Source organism: Leucopleurus acutus (genome assembly GCF_964270905.1).
Source record: "Leucopleurus acutus genome assembly, chromosome: 5".
Taxonomy (NCBI): domain Eukaryota; kingdom Metazoa; phylum Chordata; class Mammalia; order Artiodactyla; family Delphinidae; genus Leucopleurus; species Leucopleurus acutus.
Genome location: NC_139147.1, coordinates 7,022,254 through 7,041,172, shown reverse-complemented (window position 1 = coordinate 7,041,172; position 18,919 = coordinate 7,022,254). Strand labels below are relative to the sequence as shown.

The 18,919-nt window shown below is 41.1% G+C and overlaps 1 protein-coding gene across 1 annotated transcript; it reads left to right on the top strand.

Annotated features, from left to right (window-relative positions):
* Positions 1-352: 352 nt before the first annotated feature.
* On the top strand, positions 353-3,937 carry KCNJ15 (potassium inwardly rectifying channel subfamily J member 15). The gene is made up of 2 exons (XM_082839640.1): positions 353-447; positions 2,722-3,937. The coding sequence occupies exon 2, from the start codon at positions 2,741-2,743 to the stop codon at positions 3,866-3,868; it is 1,128 nt and encodes a 375-aa protein (XP_082695766.1). The 5' UTR covers positions 353-447; positions 2,722-2,740; the 3' UTR covers positions 3,869-3,937.
* The last annotated feature ends 14,982 nt before the right edge of the window (positions 3,938-18,919 follow it).

Genomic DNA, 18,919 nt, shown 5'->3' with positions numbered 1-18,919 from the left:
CTCACTGTTTACTTCCTCTGCACTTCCCCTTCCTGCCTCCCTGTTTGCTGGTCAGTTGATAGTGGGCTTCAGTGGGGGTGAGTTAACCCACCCTTTCCAGGGTGTTTTACTACCGAGCTCCCTCCAGAGGGTGGGAATTCTACAGTGAGGGCTGTGATTGGGGCTTCAATTTCATTCCTAAAACACTCCTTGAGCTTGGATCTATTCTGGGCACTATGCCAGATCACCAGGGGTTGGAAGGTGAACGCTGGGGCCCTAGCACTTGGGGGAATCAGTAAGGGTCAGTTTCACTGGGTCAGTTTCTTAGTAAACAGCTGTGAACTCCATGTGTCCCTCTTTCTTTCAGGAAGTAGAAGAATCCTATGGTAGCCAGGTGGGCGAAGGGGAGCAAGGACGATACACCTGCTTTGAAGAAGTCGCCATTTGACCTGCCGAGTGAGTGACCAGGTAGCACCCAGTTCTGAGGGCACAGGAATGTTGAGAGGGAGGGAGTGGGTGTTTAACCTTTGAGTGCTGTCCACCAGCCGCTCTTTTCCACAGAGAGATGCTAATCCCAATACCCCCACCCCACCCAGAGACTCTAAGTTTTATTCCCCCATATATGCCCCCCATCCTCTGATAGCCATTGGTCACTGATTCCAACAATAGTTGTGCAAAAATGCAGCACAAGGACTTTCAGCAGAAAGAGGGGAAAGATTCAGCTCATCGCGAGCCTGGCCCACTGCCCCTTTGAAACAGAGGTTCAAACAGAAGCTTCATGACACTGCCTTCATAGAAACAGGGCCAAGTTTCCCAGAATCTGGTGGAAGCTTAGCGTGTGCTGCAGGACACTTCTGCATCATTCACACAAGAAAACTTAAGCTTCTGTTTTTATTTCAGTGGGTTGAATGGCATGTACTTTCCCCTACCAGTTTCTTTTTGTTTGTTTAAGTGCATGCAATTACTTGTCCATAAGCTGCATTTGTCTTGGCAGTGTTCTGAGCTTGACTACGCATTTGGGCATGCCAGCATGGCATTAACCTTTTCAAACTTTCATTGTGGTCGCTTTCCTCTTGATTACTGAGAAGTGCTGCATAAAGGGTCTGATGAAGCCCCCGCTAAATTATATCCTGTACTTTACATCTAAATTGATACCCAAATAAATGGAATAGACTTCAACAAGTAAAATAAATTCTGAATAACTTAGGGCCCTTCTTTGCAAAGAAAATGAAACGGTGACTCTCCTTTCTGAGAAAAAAAAAATCATTTCAAGGGTCAGTCAGTAAATGACACACTCTTCATAACATAACAGGAAAATTAAAGAGCCCAACAGATTTACTGCATCCTCAACAGGTGTTATCCTATAATGGATACAGTTTCAGATTCCTTGAAGGAATTTGCCCAAAGGATTACTTTAGAAACTTCTATTGAGATAACACTGCTCCAACAGCAAAGATTATTGCGTGAATCACAGACCACCATATACCAGTTCCTTTTTAAAGGGAGAAATTTTTTTATTATTATTCTTAAAATGCCAATGAGGTGGAAAAAACATACCAACCAGGTAGAATTGCCCTATAATCACTCACATTATGTTTTTCAAGGAATGTAGGGGTAATTTATGTCAGTCGCCAGGCAGGTGCTATAAGATGCTGTGTGGCCTCATACCCAGCTTGTCCCTATCTGTAAACGGAGGGCAGAGCATTGCCCAGGGCTCAGTGTGGGAGCCTAGTGCTTCTTCTAGGTAAGTCTGTTCTGCTACAATGTTGGATGCCTGTACTTATTTCCTTGTTCACTGGCTCTTTAAAATAGATTCCTATGCTGGTCCTACTTAGCTCAAAAGAAGTAAGGCCAAATTTTTGCACCATACCTAGATGTCACACCTAATATTATACATTGATAACACTTTTCTGAGAATAACGAGCATATTGACCAAGCCGTTCATAAAGCTTAATTATTCACTCTATGTTTGGTTTTGGTTGTTTGATAACTTGCTCTTTTCCATTGTAATCAAGAACTAGGACAGGTCATGGATTCCCAATTATTCACTGGACTAGGGGGAAAATGAATTGCTGCTACAGGGAAGGTCATGCAAATGGTAGCTTTTTAAAAACGTTTATGAATGCTACACACGGTTTTAAAATTTGTTTTAACATTTCCCATTGCTGTATCAAGACGTATCTTATGGATGGTGCATTTTAATTGTATCAGTACTGGCCCTATGCTCAGTCAACTTATTTTTAAATTTTCTATACTTGGAAATCCGTAAGAGCTGAATATACATAAATAATCATAATACTCCATGGGGTGGATTCTTGTGAGTGTGATATCACAAAGAGAAGATTAGCATCATTTTTTCGAGTGTGAATCTCTGTTTTGGCACTTTATAGCCATTATCTCATTCAACTATCACAAGAACCCTGAGAAGTAGACTTTATTTCCATATTTTACATATTAGAGATTTGAGGTCCAGAAAGGTTAAATAGCTTAGCCCAGGTCTCACAGCAAATAAGTGGGAGAGGCAACATTTAACCCAGGCTTCCCTGTCTTCAGTCTGTGCTCTTCACTCCCTCCTACTGCCATCCTCAAGTACCCAGTGATTCATCTTGCCCTCAGAATTATCCTTTCTTATAAACGTCCATGTACATTCGTACTTATCTCACATGATTATCCTGTTTCTGTTTTCTGGGCATTCTACCTCATGTGACAACAATGGAACGTCTCTCTTTGTCATTTCCTTAGGTGGTCCCAAGGCCTGACCATGGAACGGGTTAACATCAGTATGGCCAGGGCTACCCTGGTGAAGCACACGGCTGGAGCTGGCCTCAAGGCCAGCAGACCCCGAGTCATGTCCAAGAGTGGGCACAGCAACGTGAGAATCGACAAAGTGGATGGCATATACTTGCTCTACCTCCAAGACTTGTGGACCACTGTCATCGACATGAAGTGGAGATACAAGCTCACCCTGTTTGCTGCCACGTTCGTGATGACCTGGTTCCTTTTTGGTGTGATCTACTATGCCATTGCCTTCATTCATGGGGACTTAGAACCCAGGGAGCGCACTTCAAATCACACCCCCTGCATCATGAAGGTGGACTCCCTCACGGGGGCATTTCTCTTTTCCCTGGAATCCCAGACAACCATTGGCTATGGAGTCCGTTCCATCACGGAGGAATGCCCTCATGCCATCTTCCTCTTGGTGGCTCAGCTGGTCATCACCACCTTGATTGAGATCTTCATCACGGGCACCTTCCTGGCCAAAATTGCGAGACCCAAAAAGCGGGCAGAGACCATCAAGTTCAGCCACTGTGCCGTCATCACCAAGCAGAACGGGAAGTTGTGCTTGGTGATCCAGGTGGCCAACATGAGGAAGAGTCTCCTGATTCAGTGCCAGCTCTCGGGAAAGCTCCTCCAGACCCACGTCACCAAGGAGGGGGAGCGAATCCTCCTCAACCAGGCCACCGTCAAATTCCACGTGGACTCCTCTTCCGAGAGTCCCTTCCTCATCTTGCCCATGACGTTCTACCACGTGCTGGATGAGACGAGCCCCCTGAGAGATCTCACCCCCCAAAACCTTAAGCAGAAGGAGTTTGAGCTGGTGGTTCTCCTGAACGCCACGGTGGAGTCCACCAGCGCTGTCTGCCAGAGCCGCACCTCTTACACCCCAGAGGAGATCTACTGGGGTTTTGAGTTTGTGCCTGTGGTTTCTCTCTCAAAAACCGGCAAGTACGTGGCTGATTTCAGTCAGTTCGAACAGATCCGGAAGAGCCCAGATTGCACCTTTTACTGCACGGATTCTGAGAAGCAGAAACTTGAGGAGAAGTACAGGCAGGAAGATCAGAGGGAAAGAGAGCTGAGAACGCTTTTGTTGCAACAGAGCAATGTCTGACGGCAGTGGTGTCGCCTCGACTTAACTCTGAGCTGCTTCCACATCTGAGCTCCCTGCAAACCCAGAGGTCACCGGGAAAACAAAAATGTGTGGACGCACTCTGAAAAACTGCACAGATGTACAGACCTGTTCCTTTGATCTGGTGTCTAAACAAGCATTCCACATCTGGGAGGGTTCCCTTTTTAAATGCTTTGTGTGAAGCAAACTCCCCAAATTCAAATTTTCTAAAAGGGGGCTGCATTTCAAAGAACTTGGTGGAGGCTACTTGAAACAATCTGGATGGACAGATATTTCACAATGCTGGTATTGAAAGGAAATGCATTTCCATACAAGGATGTCAGCTATAATAAAATGTATTTATTCAATCCAAGTATCAAAGAGGAGATGGCCGAGAGCTGAAACGTGGTTCAGTACCCACTTATATCATTGCTCTAAAACACACTCATTATTTCAAGCAGAGAAAAAGGTATTTATAATGAAGTCTATCTGGTAATACATAAAAAGGGGCAAAGGGACTCTGTACTCACAAAATATGATAATTCTGTTTTTACCTTTTTCGGTGAATGTAATTGTACAGAGTGAAATTGATCAAATCAGGAATGCATCGTTGTGAATACATGTACAGATGGAGATGATGTGATTGTTCACACTAATTTGTTTTGGTTGGAATGTACTAGCCCCTTTCTATTCAAAATGGGTTCACAGACCAGCAGTATCAACAGCATCCAGGAGCTTATTAGTAATTTCGCTCCAGCTGGACTTAGAGAATCCGAGGCTGTATCTTAACAGGACCCACAAGTCATTCACGTAAAAATGAAAGTTTTAAAACTTCACTCTGGACAATGTTTTCGACGTAACTTTCTGAAGCCAGGGGACTCTGTGGGTCCCACATCCCCCGTTCTTTATTATGGACAAATATTCCTTTCAGTGATTTCATTCCTTATTAAAATACCTTGTCCGCAAAGGGACTGCCACAGGTATTTCAAGAACAGAATAAGACTGTTGAGAATAATGGCTGTCTCTCTCAAGCTAAGTACATGCTTGTTGATTACAGCGAACACAAAAGAAACATTCAGCTCCATAACAATCGGAAATGTGCTCCTATATTGAAGTCCAGTCCGTGAGGTTGGATGGGACTCCGAAGAACAAGTGGAGCTGAGGATAAGGAATTCAAACACAGACGATTCGTTGAAGCAGGAACAAAATTTGATACTCTGATAACATGGAAAGGATGCCCTCAGTATTGAAACAAATCTCATACAACTCAGTGTTACACAGGTAACATTTGGATTTTGGCAGAATTTAGAGCGTTTATTTGGGGCAGAGAATAAATGGGCTAGGATTGGCTAAATGTGCAAAAGGTGAATTCTCATTTCATTCGAACCAGGACAGATTTGTACATTCACTCAAGAAGAATGTGACTTTGAGCGTGTAGACACGGCATGGATGTACACACGAGCCCACATATATGGATACACTGACCTGACCTGCGAGCGCGCACACCGCGTGCACGCACACACACAGAGGCGTGCTCGTCCTGGCTCTTCCATCACAACTGTGGAAATTATCCATGAAGACATTTGTGATTAAGAGAGCAAGTCCTGGGCAAGTGTGCTCATGTATATTTTGTTCTGTAAGAATGGGAACACTGGGGCAAGTAATCTGGATTCAGATTATCTGTGAAATGGTGTCATATCATGATGTTCCCACATTTCAAGTCTTCTTCTAAACAGAAAGTGTGGCTAAAACCTCTGACCCAGAACTGAACCTTTAATGCAGCTGTAAAAATCATGGGGTTGAAGCTGTAAAAGTTTAAAATACAGGGCTTCCCTGGTGGCGCAGTGGTTGAGAGTCCGCCTGCCGATGCAGGGGACACGGGTTCGTGCCCCGGTCTGGGAGGATCCCACATGCCGCGGAGTGGCTGGGCCCGTGAGCCATGGCCTCTGAGCTTGCGCGTCCGGAGCCTGTGCTCCGCAACGGGAGAGGCCACAACAGTGAGAGGCCCGCGTACCGCCAAAAAAAAAAAAGTTTAAAATACAATCTCCGTGCACAGGAAGTTATTGTCTTCAATTTTTCAGGAAGTTTTTTTCTTTTTCTGGTGATCATTTTATGGCAGGTTGTTTTAGATCTTCATTCTCTTTTTAAAAAATCACATTAGGACTTCCTTGGTGGCGCAGTTGTTAAGAACCCACCTGCCAACGCAGGGCACATGGGTTCGAGCCCTAGTCCGGGAAGATCACACATGCTGTGGAGAAACAAAGCCACAACTACTGAGCCTGTGCTCTAGAGTCCGCACGCCTAGAGCCCATGCTACGCAACAAAGTGAAGCCACCGCAATGAGAAGCCCACGCACTGCAGAGAAGAGTAGCCCCTGCTCACCGCAACTAGAGAAGGTCCACGTGCAGCAACAAAGACCCAACACAGCCAAACTATAATTAATTAATTAATTTTTAAAAATCACATTAATGTAGTTAGATATTAGTTGTTTTAGTTATTAAACCTTTTTTAATTGTATAATGTGGTAACATTGACAGGAAAATAATGCCCTGGTATGTTTACAGTTTTTCTCTTGCACTACGTTTCTTACGTTTTTTCACAGTATTTACATCAGTGCTAATTTGAATGTGATCAAAATTAAGAATCTTGCATACTTCTATTGTATATGGTACAATGATGTAACATAAGACTGAGAAATCTTACTGTATGTTCATTTTGCATACCTATTTCAGCCAAATTTGGAAGACTCAATTGTCTGATCTATTGCACTACACACGAAATAAATATGTAGCGTCTTAAAATCCAATACTTGTACAAGTCAATAAATCATATTATAACAAAATATTCCATAAATAGCTCTAAAGTTGCTTCTGGTTTGAAACTTAGCATTTTCTAGGCACACGTACTTATTATTACTCTGTACAAAATCCTCTCCTGTTAACATGCTAACAAAAGGATTCAGGCAAAATTGTTTGATTACATCTGGGCATGAATCTGACTGAAACAGATTCATGCTCAGCACCCAACTAACAATTGTCAAACTAACGGAGGATTTTGACCCAAAAATGTTTTTTGCATTTTGACATATTTCCAATGCATGAGGCCTTCTCAGTGCAGCCATTCAAAAATGTCATGTTCCATTTGAGAAACCACAACGTAACAAGCAGCAAATCAGTGTAATCAGCAAATCATGTCTTATTTAAGTGATAAAATACATTGTACTGACATGGCACCCAGTAGCCAATGGCCCCAGACAGCACAGCAGAGATTCACTCATTGATCCTCACAAGAAGCCATCTTTGTTTCTCTTTCCCACATAACAGGAAATTACGGCCCAGAGATGAGATTCCAGAAACCTCAAATTAGAGGTTAAAAGTAAAAAGTGCCATGAATGAGTGGGTCAGGTATTTAGATGCATTTAAACAACTATTTTGTCTGATTTTTCTTTGAATTAAATTTTCAGTTTTAATTGACTGATTTCAATCCCATCGAAATGTAAATTGACAGATTTAAAAAAAAAGGGACACTTCTACTGCAATATGATTCTTTCTCCCTTGCTTGGATCCTCTGTACTCAGACATCATCTGGAGAAAGAAGAAAAGAGAAAAGAAAAACAAAGAAGTCACGAGGCCCTTGCACTGGTAGCTTAGTAAAGGGCCACCTCATCTTCGGGCTTGGTTCTGTATTTGGCTCTGTGGTCAAACGGTCAGACATCCAACCATGTGGCATAACAAAGACTTCCAGCCTCTCAATCTTGGCTTTCATTCTTGCTAGACTTTTACTGTTAAATATTAGAAATAACTAGTTTTGAATGCAGGTTATTTTATAATCGCTTTCTGGGATGGGATTTTTTTTCAAATGAAAGGTATTAGCATTTCAAGTCTTGATTTCCAAGTTCTATAGTGTACACTCGAATTTCAGCATTGGACTCTGCATAGGTCCAAGGTGTCCTTAATTTTCTTCCCCTGGGAAGACTTACCCCTGAAGGTCTAAACTTAGCATTTCACTCCTAATTGACTAACTACACACCTTTTGCCTTTTGTGGATTTCAGTTTATCTGTAATCAGGATGAGCTGCCAACCAATCCTTGGGTCTCTGGGTAGCAATGAGCAGTTTCTGCTCTCAGAGTGAGGTAACGTATGAGCAGAGTTTGAGTCTCCAGAGTATAAATTTGTAATGAAATGGTATAACTAGAATTCAACTGGAATTTTAAAGAATAAAGGAGCTGCTTAATGTCTTGAGATATTACTATTTGTTGGTAGACTTTTTTATTGTTGTTGTGTCATTTTGATTTTTTTTTAAGAAATCTGAAACAAAGTCTTTGTCTTCAAAGTAACAAAGGCAGGGAGAAACATGTAAAAATAAAAGCTAATAGTTGATCAATTAGACTTCCACATAAAAAGACTTCTACCAGTGGAAAAGAACTTCGTTGCAGGGGAAATATGGGTCATTCAGTCTCACATTACAACAGACTGTGTCATCATATCCTTCTGGCTTCCCAGGGGTAGCAATTTTCCTAGCCTTTAAGAAACACTGATGTATTAAGCCCCACTTTTTCCCAAAGTTTTTCTACTAGATATTTAATGGAAAAAAAAAACCATGAGTCAGAAATAAAGCTCCAGTTATGTCACTTCATCTTCATCTTCTGTCAGTTCTCCTGTTAGACTCAATTTTCTTTTCAACTTGACATGTCCTTGGTTGATTATTCTTCATCTTTGCCATCCATTCTAGCAAGTCAAATAAGTCTGTGGGTTAAAAATAATCAATCAATCCAAATTAGTAATTTGTGGACATTTAGATGCCTAAAAACTGAGGATAGGAACTTTTATCTTTCAGTTAGTATGTTGCTCGTATGTAAAAATAGAAGACCAAGAAAAACCTGTTGGGGCTTCCCTGGTGGCGCAGTGGTTGAGAATCTGCCTGCGAATGCAGGGGACATGGGTTCGAGCCCTGGTCTGGGAGGATCCCACATGCCGCGGAGCAACAAGGCCCGTGAGCCACAACTACTGAGCCTGCACGTCTGGAGCCTGTGCTCCGCAACAAGAGAGGCCACCATAGTGAGAGGTCCGGGCATCGTGGTGAAGAGTGGCCCCTGCTTGCCACAACTAGAGAAAGCCCTTGCACAGAAACGATGACGCAGCACAGCAAAAATTAATTAATTAATTAATAAACTCCTACCCCCCAACATCTTAAAAAAAAAAAGAAAAGAAAAACCTGTTGATTTGAGTGGATAGTTAATTCCTAATAAAATTACAAGAATTGATTATGGAAGTCGAAGGACATAATTGGCATATGAGTATAAATGCCAAAGATGTCATATATGTAGATAAAGGACATATATATAGTGAAAGTAAATTTCAGCCAAACACAGGGGACTTTGGTAGATTCCATGCACATCCTTTGCGCCTGTCACAGAAGAGCCAGGAACAATGGGCTCAAACTCTTCCTTCACATGATGCACAGGAGCCCTGACTCCCAACCTCTGTTGGAGAATCAGGCTGATGGCTTTGTATTCCTAACCAGCACGGGATGAGCAAAACCAAAGATGAAGGCATCAACCTAAAAGCCCATCACCAAGTTTTTTGTTTAGCAGCTCCAGCCTTATGATGTACTTAACTGTGATCTTATCTTCACTCAAGGCCAAATCTTATCTAGTATCCAGGCCTTCGCAACAACTTAAGATATCCAATTTCACCCCTCAAAAATATTAAAGTTAGAGGTAGAACCTACTCAAAATTAGACTCCAAGGGAGCTACTACAATTGATTACATAGTACCCATTCTCAAAAAACATCAGAAGTTGTTGATTCTGAGCTAAGAAATATGACCTCTTAGCTTATTATTCCTATGATTGTTATTATTGCAAATGCCCTTAATATTGCTGAAAAAGTAAAGAACTTGCAAGAACGTGATTGGAGAGGAATTCAAAGGAATGATTTTTTTTCATTTACTATAATGTAACCATATTCTTCCAACTGCAATCAAATCTTAAGAGTAAGGACGTTGTATTAAATCAAATCATTACAGGAAGTATGACTGTATCAGGGACTTTTTACAAAAACAAACTTCCAGATCATGAGAGGAAGCTGTGTTTGTGTGCTGACACAAAGTATTCAACAGCAGTCAGGAGGGGAAGGCAGGATGACAGCCAACTTGGATCTATTTTTGAAGAATTATTTCTGTAGGGTATCATAGCATTGTAAGTTATGAAAAAGAATGCTTTGGTAAACAGTCATCTCCATTTCAAAAGGACCCACTCCAAAATACCACTTAATGAAATTCACGGGAATGTTATGAAGATGGAAATCCCAAATGACATGAGATTTTACAAGCAAACAGTTCTACTTTTCGTAAATACTGGCAGACTGCATTTACCAAAATCTCCATCATGCCTTGCTCTCTTGCTATATATAGCACTCCATCTGATCACTACACCATGCCGCAAGAGGCGTGTCCTTGTTTTCCTCTGATTTTTAAACTAGTCTTAGGCTTAAATTTACCATAGCATAGTAGTGACTCCTGTTTCTCAAGGTTGAGCTACTACTTGGTGCATGTTAGAAATCTCAAACTAACTGAGGTGTGTGTACTTGGTTACTACTGAACCCAATCATGCTATGACCAATCAGCTTTAAATAGGTCCTTTTATGTTCTATGAATTCATTCCGCTATTTGTCAAACCATTTCTTGTTTCATATGTATCTCCATCACCTTTTTTTTTAATATATATATGGAATCACTCTCATCTGTGAAACAATAGCAAATACAATAAAGCTACTTTTATAGTCTTGAGTTTCTTCTCATTTCACTGGAAGGGTAATGATGTTACAGCTGGTGCTCTGATGGGCAGGGAATTACTAGTTTCTTAGAGACCTCAGAGATTAAACTCATTTGACACAGCCTTTTCCAATGATGGTAACTACAATAATTTGGGGACGACTAGGTCCTTGTTGAGATGGTATTTTCTACCAATGTCTAAAGGAATGTATTTTGTTTCTTTTCTAATCAAAGAAATGAAATTCCTGCTTCTTCTCTTTCTTGTGCCGTGATGCTCTACTTGCTCATTTTATTTTAGTCAATGATTAAAGATCAAGTTAACAGTTTAACAGCATCCTTTCAGCACCTTATTCCTTACCAAAGTCCCTTGCATTCCATTGCTCTTTTACTTTGATGGATGAAAAGAAATAAAACACATAATTATATAAGCCTTAAATGCATCAGTATGGGTGTGACTACAAAGCAACACAGCTATATAAGATCCACACTGCAGAGATATGCACCCATATCACTGTCCTCCTGCGGGAATACCACATACAGGCATACAACAGAGTAGCCACCAAAGCTCCAAACCCTCTACAGGTGACTCTTTTGGAACCTGCTCTTTTGGAATCTTAGCTCATTCATTGCGATATTCTCAGTGGTGGCAAGACTAGGTTCTCTGAGAATGTGACAGGTGGAAATATAAAAGGCTGGTGCATATGGTAGGAAGTCAAAATGCAGGATGCTGTTTTGGCAAAAAAGCCAAAATGTTTTCCAGAAAGTGCACAGTAATCTGAGACACAGTAATGAGGCTCGTCAGTTGGGATACATTTTATTAATTTTAATTTGCATGAAATTTCTCAGACACATATTATTTTCTACTCCATTATCTCCCCACATCTGCTTGCCCTTGGGGGATGACCTTGGCCGAGAACTGAGCTGTCCATGTCCAAGAGGTGAAATAGCTTTGACTCTACCACACCATGTCTTTGGGGCAGTGAATATATGGGACTTTGTCACAGCAGCATGGGAAGCTTTGGTTCTGGGCAGGAAACAGAGCGTCCTGGCAGCCATAATTTCTCAGAAATCCTTGATTTTATTCACCTGCCTTCAAAAAGTCAGATATTATGGTTTTCTCAGGGTAAAGAGTCATGTATCACAATGTTCATTGCAGCACTATTTACAATAGCCAGGACACGGAAGCAATCTAAGTGTCCATCAACAGATGAATGGATAAAGAAGATGTGGCACATATATACAATGGAATATTACCCAGCCATAAAAAGAAATGAAATTGAGTTTTTTGTAGTGAGGTGGATGGACCTAGAGTCTGTCATACAGAGTGAAGTAAGTCAGAAAGAGAAAAACAAATACCATATGCTAACACATATATATGGAATCTTAAAAAAAAAAAGGTTCTGAAGAACCTAGGGGCAGGACAGGAATAAAGACGCAGACATAGAGAATGGACTTGAGGACATGGGGAGGGGGACGGGTAAGCTGGGACAAAGTGAGAGAGTGGCATGACATATATACACTACCAAATGTAAAATAGATAGCTAGTGGGAAGCAGCTGCATAGCACAGGGAGATCAGCTCGGTGCTTTGTGACCACCTAGAGGGGTGGGATAGGGAGGGTGGGAGGGAGACGCAAGAGGGAGGAGATACGGGGATATATGTATATGTATAGCTGATTCACTTTGTTATACAGCAGAAATTAACATACTGTTTTAAAGCAGTTATACTCCAATAAAGATGTTTAAAAAAATCAGATAAACAAGTTTTATGGTTTAATTTTTCATGCAAAAGTCCATATTCTTTCCAGAAACTATTAGCTTGTTTGAGGTTTTTTTTCCCCAAACTTTCTATCCTTTTACTTGAATTTAACACTTCCACTATAGTGCTGAGCATGTAATATATTTGAATGTCCCAAATGTGTTTCACTGGTCCCTAGGGCCGTTTTTTTTTTTTGTATCTTTCTTGGTTTGCCTCTATTGAATATGTCAAAAACTCTGTTTACATATGGTTTAAAGATCTGCATGTGATTTAAAGATCTGCCATAAGTCTGCTATAAACAACAGACACACAGTTCTGCACCAACACAGAACAACGTGTGCTTCTCCCAACCCACACCCACACCATGAATCTGGCTGACCTGCTACATGGGGCGTATGTTGTAGCGTGTCCTGTTGCAACATGCCTTTTCTACTCATACAAGCAACACACACACACACACACACACGTGCATGCAAGCAAGTCCCAGGACTTCTGGTCACACCCTGGATTTGCAGAGAGTAAACAATACCCACACTTGTAGGGTTCTTAATGCTTTAAGCAACTTCAAAACATTTAATGGTCTATTTTATACCCAGCAAAGGAAGTAGGATATGTTTAATTCCTATACTTTACAGAAGACCCTACTGCTCACTGAGGTTCAGTGTCTCACTCAGTGTGACCCAGCAAGTGAGTACGGTGATTCAGGTCTCTCCCTTCCGGTCTAATGTTCCATCCCCTAAATTTACAACATGGGAATCTCACCGTGGAACTGATTTCTACATGTGATGGGTCAAAATCAGAGCTAAGTGATGACAGAGTAGGTCACCCAGGGAAAAGATGAGGCTGGGAGCCTGGAAGAATTACACGGAGGCTTTGCATGCTGCCAGGAGTCTGTTATTCAGGGGCTGAGCACACGGGATAAGTATTCAGAAGGTAGAAATGATATGAATTGATCAGCTGAAAGAAAAGAGCAGAAGAAATGAAGGCTGCTCACTAAGATTTAAACAAAATCTACAGCCCTGCTGTTTATCTATGTAGAGATGAACATTTAGCCAAAAAATAAACATAGGGGTGACCCAAAATTAAGAAATCCCAAAGGAGAGTCTCAGTGGTCAAGTGTACGCACCCAGTTTAGTTTGAAGTTCCTTACATCCATTATGATCCAGTTGTATCTCCTTGAAACAGGTAAGCATTGTCAGGATCCCTATTTTATACATGGTAAAACTGAGGCTCAGAAAAGTTAAGTAACTTGTCCAAAGTCGCATAGTTAGGAAGTGACAGAACCAGGAGTAAAACCCAGGACTGACCAAAGTGAAAGCCCGTCTCCCTACGCAAGCTCTCTCCTGACTCCTGGATGGGCCATTCCACAGAGCATCCAAAGTAGCCTAGTGGATTTGGTGGTTGATGTTCTTGGAACAAAGCAGCTGCTGTTCAGCTCTCGTGTGTTTTTGTCAAGTGAAAACAAACCACGGTTGAGTTGCTATGTTGCCATAGACCCGACCCCTAGGTACTGAATTAATACTGAAGAGCAGCAATGCAAATAGTAAGGGATTTGCCAGTGTGCTGCCAATACAGATGGAGTGGTAAGTTTCCAAGTGATTGTTTTGCTGATCTCTGAAAACCTGATCTGCAAGAATTTATACTGGGTTCTTCAGAGAAACTCTAAGAGAGGTAATCATTTTAAGATCTTGGCTTATGGAGAGACAAAGAGAGTTTTATAGAGATGAGCAAACACTACAGAACCAACAGAGCATGCTGGAATTTGATCCTGAGTGTAGGGGGCCTAGTGGGGACAAGTGAGTGGTCCCAGCACACACAGTCACTGCTATAATAATGACCAGGGCTAAGCAGGCAAGATCAGGACCCAGGAGCCAAGAAAAGCTAGAAACACAGGGCAAACACACAAGGGAGTCCCTGGAAGCTGACTGTAGAGGGAGATCCTGACAGATGTGTCCTGATGCTTGGAGAGACAGGACTGCAAATCTCCCCTTTCATGGGCAGATGAGTAAAGGAAGGGGCCAAGGAGAGAGACATGGTGAATGAACCCACCACAAAGAGTGGAGATCAAGAGAGTGAAGTTTTGGGATCCAAACCCAATGCGGCCAAATCAGGGGCAGAACCTGTTCCTAGGAGAAGTCAGTGAAGAAGGGAAACAGACAAAACCTTATTTCTGGGGCAAAAACTAAGTCTGGAACTCAGGCATAAATAGGCTGACCATGACAGGAGTGGAACTGGGTAAAATATTGGGAAGAAGGGTTCAAGGAGAACAGGACCTGGGGTAAGGTGGATTGAGTGAGGAGTCAATGGCCCAGAGCACCTTCATTTCCCCTGAGTAGGAATCTGAGCTGAAAACCACAGCTCAAGCCTCAGTGCTCTCCAAGGCAGAGGTTGGAGGGCAGGAAGCAAGCCCATCCTCAGAGCCATAGGTGTGTAGTTCATCATCAGATAAAGTGGTTCCTTTCTTCACTTAATTCTTACCCAGTCAAATTAGACACATTAACAATCGCCTGATTACCACGCCAGGTCCTAAGAGTGTTGTGGTCTCCACATTAATATCGATTTGGCAACATTTATTGTATTAGGAGATAAAAGCAGATTCCCTGAAGAGCCATGCTATTTGTACTCTTTCCCTAGGGCTGCTGTAACAAATTACACAAATTTTGTGGTTTAGAACAAAGGAAATTTATTGTCTCACTATTCTGGAGGCAAGAAGTCTGAAATCAACGTAGGCAGGGCGGTTCTCCCTCTGAAACCTGTAGGGTAGGATCCTTCCTGGTTCTCCCTCTGAAACCTGTAGGGTAGGATCCTTCCTGGCCTCCTCCATCTCTGGTAGCCCCAGATGCTCCTTGGCTTGTGGCTGCATCACTCTAATCTCTGCCTCCATCTTCCCATGGTCTTCTCCCTGGGTCTTCACATTGTCTGTCCTCTCTGTCTGTCTCTGTGTTCAAACTTTGCTTTTTTATAAGGACAAAAGTTATGCTAGATTAGGGACCACTTAATGAGTTCATTTTTATTACCTTTGTAAAAACCTTATTTCCAAATAAGTTCACATTCCAAGGCACTGGGAATTAGGACTTCCTCGTGTCTTTTTGAGGGGACACAATTCAACCTATAACACTATTCTTCCCTTTCCAATTCATCACTGGCTTGTCTACACTCAGGTCTCCTCCCATTCTTCTCCCTGGAAGAGATAAGGTGTTCACATTGGCGATGGTAATTGTCCTGGGTCTCCCAGTTCTGCAGAATGGACAGACAGAGCAAATTTCCAGGAGATGCTTCATTGAGGATGCTCTTAGACACCGCTGAGAGGGTTTTTGGTTCTCCGCATAGAGAACAAAGTGTTTTCTTCCTTGGATGTTCTCTCCACAATTTTCGCACACCGGAAGACTTTTAAACCTGGTTTTCAAATAGTCAGAGGCTAGTTTTAGCCTCTACAAGTTAATCATATACTGGGCTTCCCCTCCCAACTGCTATCCACAAAGAGCTTGCTGATTTCCCAAAACTTAGAAAGTATTTGACTTTTAAATGCATTTCATAATTCTGTGTCTGTCATTTTGGGGCATTTTGTGTCTCCTACTATAAAGATTACTAAAAACCCTTCCTTTGACCAAGACGTGCTTTACTGAGGCAGCTCTGCAACCATTGCCAGTTCACACGCTGAGGTATGCCTGGTGCGGGCTCACACTTGCACCATTATACAGAATCAGGTAGCACCATGTTGCTCTGTGAACAATGTTCTTACACATTGTTATCCTCCCCAGACCAGCTCCTCCTCCAGCGCAGGAAACCTGAGACCCACCCTTGTCTTCTCCTGCTACCTCGCCACCAGTATCTAAAACATCACCCATCCCTGTCCACACCACCCCTGAAATGAGTCTCAAGTCAGTTTCTTCACTTTCATTCGAATTGTTCCTCCCTTAGCTCAGGTCACTGTCATCTCTAATCTGTGTTTTGAAAGTTTCTGGCCGAAACTGCCTCTAGTCTTTCTCCCTTCCACACCATCACACTGTACACAGAGTTGGCATTCTAACATGGATCATATAAAAATCTGATCATATGACTCCCTTGCTCAAAACCTTATGCTTCAGAATAAAGACTAACATGGGAATCATGGCTCTCCTTCATGTGGCTCCTAATAATCTCCTCCCTTGTTATGCCTTTCCTTTGCACTGTATCTTCAAACATCCTCAACTATTATTACTGGCTCACTTAGGTAAGTGATTTAACACTGATTCTTCTAATGAGACTGAGGTGGGGTGAGGTGAGATAATGAGACATTTGCCTCAGGGGAAAAATGTAAGGGGTGCTAAAAAAACTAAGTAATCAAAACCATATTTTGAAGCAATATTTTTTTAAATCAAATTAAGGCCAAAAAAATCAATAGTGGACAAACTATCAAAATTTTAAATAAAGATCAGTAAGAGTGCTCAAAGAAAAATTTACAGTCTCAGGTGTTTATTTTAGAGAAGAAGAAAAGCCTAAAATCAATGACTTATGTTCCAGCCTCAAGAAGGAAAAAAGAAAAATAAAGAGTAAATTGAATCCAAAATAAATGGAAGGAAGGAAGTATTATAAACAAAACAGAAATCAATGCAATAGAAAATCCACAAATAATGGCTCTGTTACTGGTAACAAACTTACCTACCCTCCCACAGATAACAGCTACATACACTGGAAAAATATATATAAAATCAACTACCCAAGGACTCTATAGAGTGAATAGAAGCAAGTAAAGTTTTGAGAGTTGAAACTCATAGGATGCAGCAAGCATGGGGGAAGTTCCCATCTTTCTAGCCTTGCCCTAAGGACAATTGCAGTTGTGGTGTGTCATAGGTCAGCTAAAACTTCAATGGAAAGTCACCAGTTTTCTGACTCAGGAGAGAAGGATAGGTGCCCAGGGTAACCAGGACCACTGGAGGGTGGGAGAATCAAAGAAAGGAAAAAGTACAGAATGGGAATCCTTAATTCTGTACATACACTCTAGAAAAGTCTGTGGGTGACCACTGAGACATACACACATGAGGCAGACTACGAAGTCCAAACTGAGAACACAGCTATGACATAACCACAGGTGAGATCAACTTTGAAGTTTAACTCTGACCAAGTTGATTGCCTGCTAAAAGAAAAACATTAGCACACGTTATAAGAAGAGAACAGAATTCAGATTATCTACAACATGACTTTGACAATGTTTAGGATACAATCCAAAATTAAATGACATACAAAAAAATCAGGAAAATCTGACAAGTAACAGAGGTCAACCCTAAGATGACAGTTGTTAAAACTATGCTCAGTAAGGTAGAGAAAATACAATGCAATGAATGAAAAAAATAAGAAACCTTACCAGAGATATGAAATATATAAATGAGGATGAAGTTGAAATTTTGAAACTGAAAAATAAAATATCTGAAATTTTAAATTTTACTAGCTAGGTTGAATAGCAGAATGGAAATGAAAAGGAAAGTGTAGGTGAACTTGAATATATATCAGTAGAGTTATGCAAACTAAAGAAGAGAAAGAAAAAAGACTTTTAAAAAGTTAATAAGCCCCAGGAACCTGCAGAGTAATGTCAAATGTATAATATACAGGCAAGAGAAGACCTAGATATTCCATTCTTAGGCATTACCCAAGTGAAATGAAAACATATATCCACTCAAAGACTTATACATCATTGTTATTTATAATAACCAGGAAATCTGTAAACAGCCTAAATGTTCATCAGTAGGTGAATGGATAACAAAATGTGATCTACACATACAATGGAATAAATAAAAATTAATGATCTATTATTAATGAATGAAGACAACAGTGCAGATGAATCTCAAATCATTATGAGCAAAAGAAGCTAGATAAAAAGAGTATGTACTGTATGATTCTGTTTATAGAAAATTTTTAAGTTGTCCAAATAATCTACAGTAACAGAAAGCTAATCAGCAGTTGCCTGGGGTCAGGGGTGGAGAGAGAAAATGACTGCAAAAAGGCATGAGGAATCTCTTGAGGGTGTTGGAGATGTTCTTAATTTTTACTGTGATGATGGTTCATAGGTCTACACATCAGTTAAAACTAAATTCTAGAGATCTGCTCTGTGACATAATAGGTATGTTTAACAATACAGTATTGTGCACTTTCAAATATTTTAAGAGGACAGGTCTTATGCCAGGTGGTCTTCCACACACACATACACAATAGAACACAAGGACATTTTAAGAAGTGATGGATAAGTTTAATACTTTGGTTGTGGTGATAGCATATGACCAAACTCATCAAGAGGTATATATTAATATGTGTGCAATTTTGTATACCTCAATAAGCTAAACATACATACACACACATCAACCAGGATCATTTAAATACATACAGTTATTATTTCTTAATTTTAACATAATAAATTGGATTAAATAATTGATGTATGTTCTAATCACCAGGGAGCTAGTTAAAATAGATTCTGATTTATTAGATCTGGGCTGGGTCCTGAGATTCCACATCTGTAACAAGCTCCCAGGTGACACGCAAGCTGCTGGTCT

Excerpts from the sequence above, each read along its gene's own strand:
- KCNJ15 (XM_082839640.1), top strand. The coding sequence starts at position 2,741 with ATGGAACGGGTTAACATCAGTATGGCCAGGGCTACCCTGGTGAAGCAC.